At 41.9% G+C, this 15,650-nt stretch overlaps 1 protein-coding gene across 3 annotated transcripts in view; it reads right to left on the bottom strand.

Annotated features, from left to right (window-relative positions):
• The window catches only part of SYT1 (synaptotagmin 1), a 507,893-nt gene that overhangs the window by 71,449 nt on the left and 420,794 nt on the right, over positions 1-15,650 (bottom strand). For all 3 annotated transcript variants that reach the window (XM_084617798.1, XM_084617797.1, XM_084617796.1), the window contains one exon: positions 8,261-8,378. In XM_084617798.1, the coding sequence (XP_084473924.1) occupies positions 8,261-8,378 (118 nt within the window). The remainder of the gene's footprint in view (positions 1-8,260; positions 8,379-15,650) is intronic.

The following is a 15,650-nucleotide window of genomic DNA, read 5'->3' on the forward strand; positions in this document are numbered from 1 at the left end:
GCCAAATCTTGGATGTTAATCACTACATTTTAAATAAAATAATTATTAATACGTGAATAATAATTATATATAGGTAGGCCTTCCTCTTCCTTAGGGTTGCTGTACAACAGAATAAAAACAAATACAACATAAATTAAACAAAAACCCTCTTAAAATTAGACCAAATGAGAAAATCCAGTTTTAAAAAGGCAAGATTATTACTTTTTAAAAGTGGAAAGGAAAGGAATGGAAAATTAGCACTGGAAGGATAAATTCTCCTCCTCCACACTTTTTTTTGTTGTTGCGGATCTGAAGTTGAGTTAATGAGCAGTTTGTTTACAAGGTTCATCTATCAATCTGACCAGCTGATTGTTGATCACTCCATCCTTGGTCAACGTCTATTACTATAGGGGTTTATACATGTAATTAGAAATCTCTCCCTTCTCAAATAATCCAGCTGCTAAAATAGCAACTGTATGTTAATTCTGACTGAATCTATATGCCGTTTGCTTGTAGAAAAGCGCCTGTATTAAAGCTTCTGAAAGCAATGTTTACAAGCTCGGTACAATTCTAGTTTAATTGTTAATCGGCATGTACAATCTAGTTCTCACCCTAGGCATTGCAAGAAAACATAGCAGAACAATTTGACTCTGCTGAAATAATGTCCCTTCTTAGTAGGAATTGCCATATTTTAGATGGTCCATCTAATTCAATATGTTGTTGCAATCAAGTAGCCTGTAGCAGATGATTCAGTGGAAAGTGCAACCCCCTCTTCCCTTCCTCAACTCACCCCGCAAATGAACAAACATAGGAAAACCTATTCATAAGGAAAGTTTCTTCCTAACCCAGGTTGACGTATGCCCTGAAGTATGAGGGTTTATAGCTCTTAATTTTGATATAATATGGAGATTTTTAGCCCATATAAATGTCAAATCCCTCCGAGCTTTCAGCCTCAGAACTGGCTTCCCCAGTTGAGGAAAATGATCAACTGATGGATGGAAAGGACAGAGTTGGATTGGAGGGACCAACTCCCTTAGGCCTTTTCTATAATCCGAAATAGCAACCTGTCAGGTAAAAGACAGCACAGAAATTACCAGCTGTGCCAGAGCAGAGAAAAGCTGGGATCAGAGAGGTAAATTCCTATCTACACTGTGATACGGAGGACATCATCAGGTGGTATTTTGATCAACATAGAAGAGTCAGTTTCAACACAAGGGTGCTATGAAGGTGATACACCTGGTTATTTTGATTTGATCCCATCCCCCATGGGCAATCTAACACAAACAAAATTTACCTTGAGGTCATACATGAGGCTGTTCAGGAGGGATTAGATAACTATGCAGGCTACACTCATCTTTTGCCTCTGTCTCTGCCAGTCAGTGACACCTTAGACGTTATGGTGATAGGCATCACAGACAACCCTAAGATGGCTAGATAGCTTCTGTACAGAGTGTAAAGGCTCTGATGGAGTCTTTAGGATTAATATAGGTGGATATGTAGTTGTTGTGGTGTTTGTTTTTTATTGTTAATTTTGCCCATTAATAAATCTCTTTTCTTTTCCAGTAAGGTTTTTCGTGTTATTCTTTCAATACGGCTGGTAGCAAGGTCACAGCACTCAATGTATTTCTCTTCTACAATATTATATTCATGTTGGCTGGCTTTTAAGGTTTTTTATATTTTAATGAAGTTATTAAAATGAAAGTTCTGACTTGCATAATTCATGAGCATTCACTATCTCTTCAAAAATTCTGACTCTAAACTATTCTTTCTTGTCAACGACGTTTTTTTTTTATAAGACACCCAAGAAAGGCTTTTTAAATGTGAAGGTGGTGTTGAAAACAGATTTTTAATTACAGGAAACTGTAGCTTTATTTCTGTTGTAATATAATTTGGTCCCTTGGGATAGTTTTATGTTTATGATATTGGCTTTGCAGACAAAAAATGCTGAAAATCTGATTTATTTTCTATTTATAATCCATTAATACTGAGATTAGTGGAGACACATAATGCACTGGATTATGGGCCAGCTTCTCTTTTATGCCAAGATATGCTTGATTTTGCAGAAAGTGGCACTGGACCACCAAGGAGCCAATTACAATTCTCTTCTCTTCCCAATTCTTCTTAAATCCTGACTCTGGCATAGATTAGAGCAGCCTAGGGGCTGCCATAATTTATGCAACCTGGCAATGGTTCCAAAGTTACTGTCCAATGCAGCGCACTCCAGCCATGCCACTCCTCATCCTTTATGCACAGGTGTCATAGGAGCTTGCCACACAGGCTTTATGCCTGCTGGGAAAATGCAGACAGTTTCTGCAGAGAGGTGGCTGTAAATCTGGGCTTACTTTGTGGGCTGTATGGAAGGCTGAGTTGCAACCCATTTTTGAAATCTTTTTAACTTGTCCAAATAATATAGATGCAATTTTGAACAGCTCCTAAAGGACTTAGGAGCCTATCTCCCATTGACATGCAAAGGGACCTAGGTGCCTAAATTACTTAGATGCTTTTGAAAATTTTACCTATAAAACCATGTAGAAAGGTCTTACTGAATGTTGGCAAACAGAGACAATCTTGTCATACCCAACATTTCTAGAAAACACTTTCCAGATATCAAAGTGCAGGAAAATATTTAAAATGTCATTTTAAAACATACGTAGTTGTTTGCTAGAAGCCTTCATTCAGCAACAACAATAATTTCCACTTGTTCTGTTGAGCTGATGAGCTAGGGCCAAGCAGTTCCAGTTTTCAAGCTAAGGCTTGCTTTAGTTGCTGCCTGATGTTGCAATTAAGTTGAAGGCCTAGAAGTTTATTGGTCAGATGGGTGATCTGAGCTTGTCACAAGGAGTCCAATGAATTTGATGATTAGTCTGTTGTCTTTTATTGTTTATTTCCTAAGTAATTTGAGCTTGTCTTTAAATGGCCTGTAATTTATGGAGAAGTACAAAATGCTGGAGTCAAGTTTTTTTGGGTTTTTTTGCAACTACAGTAGGAATTAAATCAGATACATATATTGACTCACAAGTTTAAAATTTCAGTGAAGTCATCACAGAAATACCATGCAATGTGGTTAGAAGAAGTTATTTCAACAAAATGTACCTCTTGCTGTTTTAGGCCCCATTCAGGAAAGCACTTAAGCCCGTCCCTATTTAGGGAAGCATTTAAATGCATGATTAACTTTAAGTGTGTCCTTAAATCCCACTGACAACAATGGTAAATTTAAATGCTGTCCTGAATAGGGGTGCCTTAGAACAACTACAATAATTTTACAAATTGCTAAATTAAGGTTTTTGAAGCTATTGGGCTACATTGTGGCCAGTTCTACATGGGGGAAGACTGAGGGTATGTCTACACTGAACCTCCCAGCCCAGCTAGATAGACTCATGCTAGGGCAACTCGAGCTAGTGTGCTAAAAATAGTAATGTTGTTGTTATGACTTGGGCTGGAGTTGCGGCTCTCAAGTCTAGGGGGTCAAGCCCAAGCCGTAATGTCCTCACTGCTATTTTTAGCACACTAGCTCAAGACCTGCTAGAGTGAGTCTGTGTATCCGGGCTGGGTGGCTCACTCCCAGCTACAGAGTAGACATACCCTGAGGGTACTAGTTCCTACTCCCTTAAAATGCTGCACAGTGATCTTCCTCCATGTGAAAAAGGCACTGCACACATTTACCAACACCAGCAACAAAACCCAAAAAGTGTGGGATAAAGCATGAAGGAAACCTACTGCCCTCTCTCTGATGCAACTGCAATGTGTGTGCTGCCCAGAAGCATGTCCATGTCAGAATTCCACAGGAACTGGGGTGCTGCTCCTACTTTGAACATGCAATACAGGTAACAAACTCTTCTGTGGGGCACAGAGTTCAGGTGTAACATAATGCTGTATCCCTTCCTACTCCCCCTTTTGCATGCCCTTCTCACAACAGGAAAGGATAACAAAAAATAAAATGGTTTTTAACTTGAAAAACAGCAGATTTTTCTCTATTTTTCACAAACTTTTAAGATTCTTTTCCCATGTGACACCTACATAATTTCCATCTCCTGCTAATGGCCTCCTCCGGGTGACAGTAAGTGCTGTGGAATGTGTGGGCAATATTCAGCTTGAGATCATGTTTGATTGTTCACATTTTCCCACCTCCACTGTGATGCACTACTTTCAGTTTTACAAAATGAAAAGCAATTTTTGCTTCTGGGGGAAAGAAATCACAAAACTATACTGGGAAAGGAGTTCATTTGTTGGGATCACATCCTGCTGCCCCGACTTACACTGAACAACGTCTTATTCCAAGAGTAGTTCTACTTGCAGAGTAAGGTGCTATTTAGTGTGAGGTGGGGGCAGAATCTGGGTCTCGGTTTTGAAAGTTGCTTCTGCATGATTTATGTGTGAGAGAGATTCCCTAGAAAAAACTACTCTCCCACTTTAAACCAACATTATCTCACCGTCAGGCTATGTCTACACTACAAAGATAAATCGACCTATGTTAGGCTGACTTACAGCCACCGCAATAATTACTGATATCCACACTACCCTCCCTCTTCTGCCGGAGGTGCACATTCAGTGCGTCCACTGACTGAAGAAGGGCGTTGTGGGAGACTCAGAGCGAGGGCTCTCAGCTCCACGCAGCTCCCCACTGGGAGCCCAGCTGCCCCCCAGGGCTTCTCGCCTCCACGCTCTAGCCAGGAGCAGGGGGGAAGCTGCCTGGGGCTTCTCGCCTCTGGCAGGGAGATCTACGCCTGGAGTACAGCTGGCTGCCATGCTTCCAGTGGGGGGAGCAGGGAGCGAGAGGGCAGCAGGGCTCCCAGTAGGGAGTGGGGAGCCTGGGTGGCAGCCCAAGCTGGGACCCTGGGAGGCAGCCCAGCTTGGAGAGGAGACCAGGCAGCAGACAAGAATGACAGCTAACAGCTGTTGTAAGGAATGCAGCATCTACACTGTCACGGCGTTGCCCTTACTACACCGACATGAGTCCTACGCCTCTCGTTGAGGTGGTTTTATTAGGTCAGCATGACAGAGGAGTTACATGGGTGGGAGGAGCATTTTCAGGTGTACATCTCCGCTGCTTTGTCAACAAAAGCTGACTTTTGTGACAAAACCATGTAGTATAGACAAGGCCTGGATTTTTATATTCGAGATATTGTATTAGCGGCTATTTGTGACGGTCAGGCAAACCAAACTCTTTTGGAGGGGCTCTCAATTCATGTGTTGCAAAATGAGGATGGTCAACTGTGTGGAGGACTGTAATTTGGTGCCATCTGTGATCAATCATCTTGATTATTTTTTATTTAAATTCTATTCTATTATTTTTAAACACCTACCCTAGAATAAGTTTTGTATTATGTTCTGAAAGGCTCCAAATAAACAGGCTCTAGCAGAAATTCATATTTCTATAGCTGACCTCAGATCAGTGACTTTTAGACCCCCCAACTTACAACTGCTGGGTCCTGTTGGGTTTGCTTGTTGCTGAGGAGTGGTGGTATCTTTAAGATGGCTTGGTCCTAGCAAAGGAACGCAGAATCTAATTCCCTTCTAGAAATAACCTCTTGCACTATTTGAGGCATTTCAGCACTTAGAGCAATACTAAACATGCTTATTTGAAAATCATTTTTAAGATAACATTTTCCATCTGAAGTACACAGAATGCTTTTAATTCATTAAGGTTTGTAAATCTCACAGAACAATTTTGTGGAATTATCATCCCTTTTCTACAGACAAGAGCGCCAAGGTACATAGAGGTTAGGGCCACATTGTGATCCCCTTACTCACATGAGAAGTCCTATTACTACTTACACAATTGAATTACTGTTTTCCAATATCAGTAAGTTTGTAGCATAGCCTGGAGTAGAATACAGATGTCCCGATTCTCTGCCCTGTAACTGAGACACAAGACTTACCCCATGATGTGAACCTGATCATAGGTTAGAATACAAAGTAGAATGCTAAAAAATGCTATTGAAAGGATCACAGTATAAGGCTCAAAGAAGATGCTCGTTAGCATCTATTTGCAATTAGTTCCATACGCAGCATTGATTCCTGCAGTACTACGTCTCCATTGTCCACGTTTCAAAACGGATTGTGAAAAATTAGAAACGATTCAGAAAGGAGATACAAGAATGATTTGAGGTTCTGGAAAACTATCTTAAAGTGAAAGATTTTAGAAGCTCAAACTATTGAGTTTACCAAACAGAAGGTCAAGAGGTGACTTGATCACAGTACATAAGTACCTACCAAGGGGAAGAGATTTCTGATAGTAGTTGGCAGTTTAATCTAGCAGACAAATACATAAAAAAATCTAATGGCTGGAAGAGGAAGCTAGACAAATTCAGAATGGCAAATGTTTCAATAAAAGAATTAATAGGGGAATTAACCATTAGAACCACACACCAGAAAATGGGGTGAATTCTCCACCACTTGAAGCTATAAATCAAGCCTGGATATCTTTCTAAAGGATATGCTCTAGCTCAACCAGAAGTTTTGCATTTCATCTAGGAATTGCTGGGGAAAATTCTATAAAATGTGTAATGCCGGAGGTCAGACTAGATGGTCATGTGATCCTTCCTGGCCTTAAAACCTATGAATCTTCATTATGAATGTTCCCTTGTCTGCTATCTTAAAAATACAAGTTTATCTGTCTTATCGTTATGGTCTGTTAATACATTACTGATAGAACATGATAGATAGTGATTTCCTAGGGAATCTTTAATTACTATGCTAAACCTTAAGGGTACTTGCTGCCTTTTGGCTTGTTACAGAGCTCGATGTGATGAGAACCGTAGTGTTTCCATCTTCTATTTTCCTGTAAGTAGAAGTTAGGGTTTGTGACCCAGACTGGCAGTCCCTCTGTAAAGATAGGAGTAGTGGGTACCTGTGCCCCCAAAGGCACAGGAAGTAGCAGAAGGGAAGGGAGATCACCTTGTTTCCCTGAAGACAAAAAAAATGACACATAGTGGGAGAGGGTGGTGACCCAAAATTTGGTGGTGGGGAAAAAAAGGGACCTAGACAGATTTCCTCACTTTGTGACTTTCCCTCCTTATGTTTATCAAATGCAGTACGTACTTTGAGCAAGTTCCTGGGTTCTGTATGAATATTTGACACAACTCTATCTAGTCCTAACATAGATTTGTAGAAATAAGCAAACACACACCTATGAGATCATTTCGTCCATCGTCTCCGTGCCAACTGGAGATCATTCCCTGTGGTATGTTCTCCAGTCCTCTCTCCACCGTAATGACATCACTAAAGGTTTCTATTTCTAGACCATGACCTAGTTGCTATTAGAAACAATCCCATTCCCATTGCGTGTGTATAAACTGATGAGAAATTACAAATAGTCACTTCTAAACATGAGGTGAATAAAAAATATTTTTGTAAGATCTCTCCTTGTGCAAAATATCTTATTTAACAGCACATAATTTGATTTCTGCTAATGTGTAATTCATGCATTAGCTAGATTCTGTATTTTAGACACAGCCATGAATGGAGATCAGTGTGGAGCTCCACCACTCCCAAAGGATTTTGGGGATGGACTGTGATTCGCAATCTTGCTCCAAACTTCCCATGTGCAGGCTTCACCATTTCTTAGACTGGCATATGATCCTACCTACAGTGTGCCAGCCTTACTATGAGCTGGTGCCAAAAGGGAGATGGGGCCATGCTTTCCTAACCCCTTTGGGGCATTGTGCATCCAATGGGGCATGGAGGAAGCAACCCCTGTCCTTCCACAAGTACAGGGACTGCAATTGTGACCACCCCTGCACATAGGGACAAGAGAGAGGGTGTCCCTCCTACCCTTGTGCATGAGCCAGTCACAGTCAAGCCCTTGCAATGTAGAAGCAATCACCCCCAGCACCTCAATCACTAGCCAGTATAGTGACCTGTTGTAAGTACCTCTATTATAGTGTCTGAAACATTGCAGAGAAATGCAGCTCATTCTCAAGGTTTGGTGGAAGATTAGAAATACAATAGGAAGTATAATCAAATTTTTTCCTCTTGAATAATCCATATTTATCTCCAGGCAACAGGAAAGGAGGAAATTACAGCGAGGTTGCAGTGTCATCTGACTGTTTAATTGTTTAGATCTTGTCTAAGTCCTGAATGCAATGCATAATGCACTGTGTTGTTTTTAAGCTATGTATGGGCTCTCATGCACACAGCTATCCAATGAGTACCAGTGACTGCAAAATTCACTTTGGAATATAAGCAAGAGTCTTCACCTTCTCAAGGGAAGGGGAAAAGCAGTTCCTTTGCTTTACAGGTTAGCAGAGTATCTGCTACATGCAGACTTTCTTACACTTACCTGATAAGCCACCCACGTCCATCTTCTTCAGATTCTTTGCCTCTAGAATGACGACAGTCAGCTTGCCAGCAGTAGGCACATAGCGGAGGGAAAAGCAGATATCACCCAACTTCTCTTGCTATGAAAACAAACAAGGAAATGTGCTATTTTTAATCAGTTTAAGTACATTTAAGAAACCAAGCCAAACCATAGACTTCTGAAAGCCCACAAAGTAGGTTAATTGGATTGTATTTCAAACACTTGTTTTAAAATAAAATGTGTAATATTACAGCCTGAGAAATCAGCTTCAAGCTGTTCAGTTTAAAAAGTGGGAAACCTGAACCCAGCTTCAGCAACTCTGTTTTAAGCTCATTGGGCTCTATCCTGTGAGGTGCTGAATGCCCACGGGTTCAATGGGTTTCAATGCAAGTTGCACGAAGCCAGCACCCCACGAGGTCAGGCCTTTAGAGGTTCCACTTGTGCTATAACCCAAAGCAGCAGCAGCATAATTTTTGTTCCTCACATGTTTCAGCCTCAGTTGGTTGGTTAGCACTCGTCCAAATAACCATTACATTATTGTCAGTGAAATCATTATTCTTATCGTCATTCTTATCATGCTTTGCCATGCAAACAGAAGCCATTATATGACAAGAAGTTTAGAAAACATGACCTATGAGGAAAAGGTGAGAATTTTGGCATGTTAAGTTTAGAGGACAGAAGGCTGACCGAGGTGCACGATAGCAGTCTTCAAATATGTCAGAAGCTGTTATAAAGAGACAGTCATCAATATTCTCCAGTCCCATCAACACAGGCTTCGGGGGGGTTAGGATAGAGTGGGTCTGGCCCTCCAAAATCTATAAACTCAGCACACATCTGCCCCCTGCCTCCACACCACATGCCCAGCTTGAGGAGAAGCCCTGATGTGCACCACATGACGCAGTCACAGGCTCCTTCTAGCGCCAAAAGCCAATGGAAGGCAGTGTGGAACTGGGCCCTGGCGAGCACTCTGGGACAGGATGGAACTGCTGCTGCCCAGACTGAACACAGAGCTAGTTGAGCTGGCTCTGCAAGCCCTGGCTCCAGACCTGCAGGACAGGAGGGAGCCACGGCTGTTGGGGTGAGTGTGGGGCTAGGTGGGCTTGTTCTCCAAGTCCCCGGGGTGAGTGCAGGCCCACTCTCCAACCTCACTTCCTTGTTTTCCCCATGCCGGGCCAGCACAGAGCTGGGCCCAGCCTTGGGGGACAGGAGCCACTACTACCAACATGACTTCTCCCTGATCTGTGTGTAACAGAATATATCAATCTCCATGACCCATACAGTCTTTGGCCTCATTCTGCTAAGAATGTCAGTTATTGGCTTGAAATGTCCCTTCATTTTTCATGGTGAGCTGCAGTGCTTTGGAAACATACTTGTAAATATTTGCATCAAGCATGGATATTTGTTCAGCAGGAAAGGAACTGAGACCATCGAATTGCTTCCCATAGGCCTCCATACCACAGTAATGGATGCTCTAAACATGCCATAGAAGGATTTGGCAGGCCACTGAATAGCCACCTGACTAGGCCCACTATGTCCTGGGTCACTCATGGCTCCACCCATGGAACTCTGCCCCTGCACTCTGATCCCCCATCTTTTAGGAGTGTTGGTGGTAGGGGTCCTCTCCCAGTGAGGCATGAACTGTTGCACTGGGGCTCCTTGTCCTCCCAGGGATGGTAGCAGGGCCTTCACTCCCCTAGGGAGCAGAAAGGGTCCCCTCTCTCCTGCAGGAAGTGGCAGTAGTAGGAGACCTCAGTACGTACACTGCAGGCCGGTGAATGCGGGGCAGGCTCACTTTCCAACCCCCCTGTCCTCTCTGGGTAGCTATTAAGTTTTCCTCAGCCAAACAATATTTTCATCCTCTGCCTATGCTCATCAAGGGTAGGACAAGAAGTAATCACCTTGGTTTGCAGCCAGGGAGATTTAGTTTGGTTATTAGGAAAAACTTGCTAGCTATAAGGGTAGCTAAGCACTGGAACACGTTACCTAGGGACGCTGTGGAATCCCCATCCATGGAGATTTTTAAGAACAGGTTAGACAAACGTGTCAGGGATGGTCTAGGTTTTCTTGGTCCTGCCTCAGTGCAGGGGACTGGACTAAACGACCTCTCAAGGTCCCTCCCCGCTCTACATTTCTCTGATTGCAAAAGGGTCTTGTCTCCTTCATATTGTACCAGATTGGATAAGATGGCAGCTTGGGGAAAGGTCACAGTGCTAACCTCTACACATCTTGAGTGCCTGGAGGCACTTCATTTTGCCTTGAGCATCACAACAGACCAGTGGGGAGCCTGCGACCACATCTGTTGCGTTTTGCTGTTAAATGTATTCTTTACAGTGATGGCGCTTCAAGGAAGGCTGAATTACTCTCACAATTATGGAAACTTTGTGTTAAAAATAAGGACAAATACTTCTGAACTTTAAGATACAAGAAAGATATAAATGAACAAAAACACTGGCCAGAAATGATCATGTGTGTGATTAGATCTGCTATCTCCTCTCATTCACAATGGTGCCTCTGGGGAGTTATCTGTGTTGCTTTAGCAAACAGAAGAATCAGGGTACACTAAACATTTCAATTAGGCATTTCAGACATCACTGCTTCTGTTTCAAACAATGGCACTCCTTTTGGCACATAATCTAATCCCACAGTTAATTTTGGAAGCAAAGAAAAGAACTATCTTTAAAGAAATCTTTCCATCCCACCAATGCATCTTTGCAGTACAATACAAGTCTATTTATTTGACAGATTTTTTGTTTTCTCCAAATTGGCCCATTTTGAAAGTGCAGCTGGTTCCCAAGTTGGAACATGGTGAGGATATGACAGCTGCCAGTTTTGAAGGAACTAATGGGACAAATCAGAGCCTCAGCTAAGAAAGAGGAGAAACATCACTGAATATTTTTTAAACAGATCCAAAGGGTGCCTGAAATATTACGGACATGTAAAAGAGAGTGTTCGTGTCCTAAGGAGCCTACAATGTAAACCTGCATGCACAGACTCTTACTCTGGCACAAAATCCCACCACAGTCAAGGACAGGGCCTAAATTAGACATAACATAGGAAGACATGACAGCAGATGGAAAGGATGATAATTAGGAAAGATAAGGGAGGCATAAAAAGTAACGATATTATTTGTGTCTATTACCTGTGTTTCACATCAGATCTATTTTTAATGATACACGGTTGTATTTTAATTGCATTACTTGGGCAGGTTTAATTTTTGCTTTCCTAAGTAGTGAATACTTCAGTACATGGAGAGGGAATGAATTCACAATGGCATTGTCATTATCTGACTTGGACAAATGTATTATTTTACCCTCTGTGTAACCCCACTATGACATCCAGAAAGGCTACCCTATGCTGTAATCATATTTTCCCACACTGGATGGGATTCTGTTAATTTTTGTTCAGTGACAAAGTTGCTGTCTAGCTCTGCAAGTTTGAGTACCACTTTTTAATAACCACAGACTGCCACAAGTCTGCAGGCAGAACTCCTCATAGGAAACAATGGAAAGTCCTGCATAAAAATCAGGTTATACCCCTTAGATAAATATTACATACAAATAACTGTATTAAAAGAACATTTTTAAAGGTTGCAAAGTCAGGAAATGATTTCAGAGCAACTTTATTTCTGGCAACAGCAGTGAAACATCTTACCCGCTTAGCTGCTTTTGAAAAGGCAGCTAGGTACCTATCTTCATCTTTAGGCACTCAGGGTAAAAGTTCTGACAGAGCTTAAATGGCTTAGGAGCATAAGTTCCATTTTTCAAAAGTGACTTTGGCAGTATAATTTCTATTGACTTTCACTGGGATTTAGGCTCCTAAATAACGTAAGTGCTTTTGAAAATATCATCCATAGTGATTAATATATATTTTATATATTTACTTTGCAGTTCTTAAAAAGAAAAGGAGTACTTGTGGCACCTTAGAGACTAACCAATTTATTTGAGCATGAGCTTTCGTGAGCTACAGCTCACTTCATCAGATGAAGTGAGCTGTAGCTCACGAAAGCTCATGCTCAAATAAATTGGTTAGTCTCTAAGGTGCCACAAGTACTCCTTTTCTTTTTGCGAATACAGACTAACACGGCTGTTACTCTGAAACCTTTGCAGTTCTTGTTAAACTTCTCTATCAATACTTCGAATAGGACAGTACCTCCTCTACACCATCATTTCAGAGTCAGCACTCGATATAAACTAGATCCTGCTGTGCGATTTGAACCCATAGCCTTTCAGCGCGGAGACATACATGCTATCCACTCAGCACATACTAAAATGTTACCCCCAACGCTACATTAAGAACTAGATGGCTTGACTTCAGCAGGGCTCCATTCAGGAGCAGGGGCCTGCCCACATGGTTCTCAATGCAAAATGGCATCCCTCCGGGCTCTGACCTGGCTCCCATACTCTTTAATCTATACACCACAGATATACCAGTGATGGAGTCCAGGAAATTCACATATGCAGATGACATTGCCCTAGCTCTTCAGCATACAAGACTTCATACTATCAGCTGTACCCTAATCCGAGATATTTGCACAATGGCTGATTATTTCCAACCCTGGAAACTTAGGCCTAACCTGAAAAAAAACATGGTAACTGCTTTCCATCTGAACAATAAATTGACTAATACCAAACTTGATGTGCAGTTCTGCAGTGAGAGCGTCAACCATGAGGCTAATCCAAAATATCTTTGTGTTATACTGGACTGGAGTTTGATCTTGCGACAACACCTTGAGGACACCTGACCACGATAAGGAGCCTGCCTTAGCCCCGCTGCACCGCTGACTGGACTTTTAACAGCCCGGTAAGCGGTGCTGAGCAGAGCCGTCAGGGTCCCTTTTCAACTGGGCATTCTGGTCAAAAACTGGATGCCTGGCAACCTAAGTCAGCAGGCACAAACAATGGAGCACATCATATCTGAGTGTCCCCTTCGTTCTTTTGTCGAGGGGTCTGAAGGACGTTCACCAGCTCAGTGCTGCGGCAATGTGCTGGCTATCAAATTTAGATATAAATTTGTAGTTGGCACTACCTACCCAAGCCATACGAAAAAAGAAAAAAAAGAATAAGAATGCAGAATCAGGGCTTTAAATAGTGAGAATATCTCTGCATTATGCACCCAGTATTCCTTTAAATCAATTTTTAATTTTCAATTATTCTAAAATTAAGTACAGAACTCAAGAGAGAGCTCCCCTTATGACAAGGAATACCATTTTACCCCAGGTTAGGGGATTTTAATCCTTGATATTCATATAATTCAATAATGCTTTTAGTTTTTAAAAGTTACAGGCACTCATATGCCAACACATTAAATTAGCCTTTTCCAGATTTTTTCGTGGGGTGAACCACATCTTAAAAGACAGATTGTCATGTCTCAAAGACAGACTGTCATGAATTGCCTCTCTTCCCATTCACAATCACGTAAGATCTCTGTGGCAGCTACTACAATTGTTTACATGCAGGAGTAACTTTAGGAAAGCATTTATTTTTAACCTCTTTTCATGCAATTTAGCATCTAGGAAACAAGGAGAAGAAGGCAATACCAAGTGAACAGCTAGTTCACAAATCACCAACAACCATTACATGGACCCTAGTTGGGAAAACTGCACTAAAACATGGGCCCATCTAAATGAAAAACTTGAGAAAACAGCTTAGGCACCTCTTTAAAAGCTTGTACACTACCATGCAGTGCACAATTTTTTGTTCAAATCTGTGCTAGTGCATTTCATAAATGCTTCCTACAATCAAAGAAATTGCCTCTGGGGTAAATTATTGCATCTAATTTTTATTCCTAATATGCAGGGCCGGCTCCAGGCACCAGCTTTCCAAGCAGGTGCTTGGGGTGGCAATTGGAATGGGGCCACAGTCCGAGTCCCGCGGCGGCAATTCGGCAGCAGCTCTGTCGCTCTTGTGGTGGCGGCAATTCGGCGGCGACTGCTTGGGGCGGCAAAATTGGTAGAGCCACCCCGGCTAATATGAACCGTATTGCATCCAATTTTGTATATCTAATGTGTACTGTAATTTATCTGGTAACTTTTTGAAATATTCATCAGCCAAAATACTCTGAGTGGTGGCACTGCTGTGAAGCAATAAAAAGCCATCAGTAGAGGTGTGGTTTTTGTGATATAATTGCCAACCCCTACAGGGATACAGGGTACAGATGAGTGCCTCTGGTGGGGTGATTATCTCATGCAAGTGCTTTATTGTCATTTTGAATTTCTTTCAGCTTTATGTATAAATAATTTATTTCAATAAATTACTTTGATCACTGAATGGAAACTTCCAGTTATAGTGTCAGAAACATCCAACTGTGAGGTTCACAGACATTAACCTATTCTCTTAGAATGTCCAACTGCCAGTCAGGAGGCTCCTTCCATCTAAGCAGCTTGATAATTTCATTACTTTTAAAGAGGCTGCAACTGAGCAGAACAGAAACGAATTCAAGACTTTACCAGATAGCACAGGCACCATTTTTGCTGCTTTACAAAAGGCCAGTTTAAGAGCTATTAAAATAGAAACTGTCTTGCAGAGAAGGCTCTGAGTGGCTCATGCTTTTCTGGTGATTCTCCTCTTGATTCTGCACTTTTGTCTTGGTAAAATAGTTTCCTAATGAGGTATTGAAAAAAAATGCTGTATACACAGATTACTCTCATTCCTGGTGCTTAATCTCTAGGAACAGTGCCCCTCTTTAGCATATAATATTCTTCATACTTTTTATAGAATGATACAAAAAAGTTGATGTTTCTGACATACTTTAAGAAACAAAAAACCCAAAGCAATATTGGGCCTTATCATCTTGTAGCGTGCAGGGCTAAGAGGAGGAGAAAACTACCAGAAAAAGGAGCATTTAAAAGGGGCTGCAATGTGGCTTTTGAAAGTTGCAGTTGCAATTCATTGGGTTTGGTGATAGGGTTACATGTTAGATTGGAAGGAGTGGGGAGAAAAGGACTCCTTCGTGTATCATTGTCCCCTGGCCACCCAGCAACATTTCCAGACCGACTTTATGCTGCTCTCGGTAGCATTCATGCCAATCAACACCTTCTAAAACTCTCTGGGAAAAGTGGGGATGGCACAGGGACGGATCAGGTGCTATAAACATATCTCAAGTGAGGATGGAGACCCATGGAGGGGCAGTCTCTCAACTGCACCAAGTTCTGCCAGGTTGGGCCTCATGCTTCACATTGCTGGAAGGCCACCCTCACTCCCTCTGCCCTCAGATCCTTGCAAATCTCTCTTCTTGAGCAGTTAGTAGCTAGGAAACTCCACATGCTGAACCACACAGACCTTCCTTAGTATCTTGTCCTCTCTCATGGTATTTTTTGCAAAAGGGGGATGATGGGCCCATGATGCCAAAGATGTCTCTGTTTCTCTCATGGACA

The sequence above is a fragment of the Lepidochelys olivacea genome (assembly GCF_965140295.1).
Source record: "Lepidochelys olivacea isolate rLepOli2 genome assembly, chromosome: 1".
Lineage (NCBI taxonomy): Eukaryota > Metazoa > Chordata > Testudines > Cheloniidae > Lepidochelys > Lepidochelys olivacea.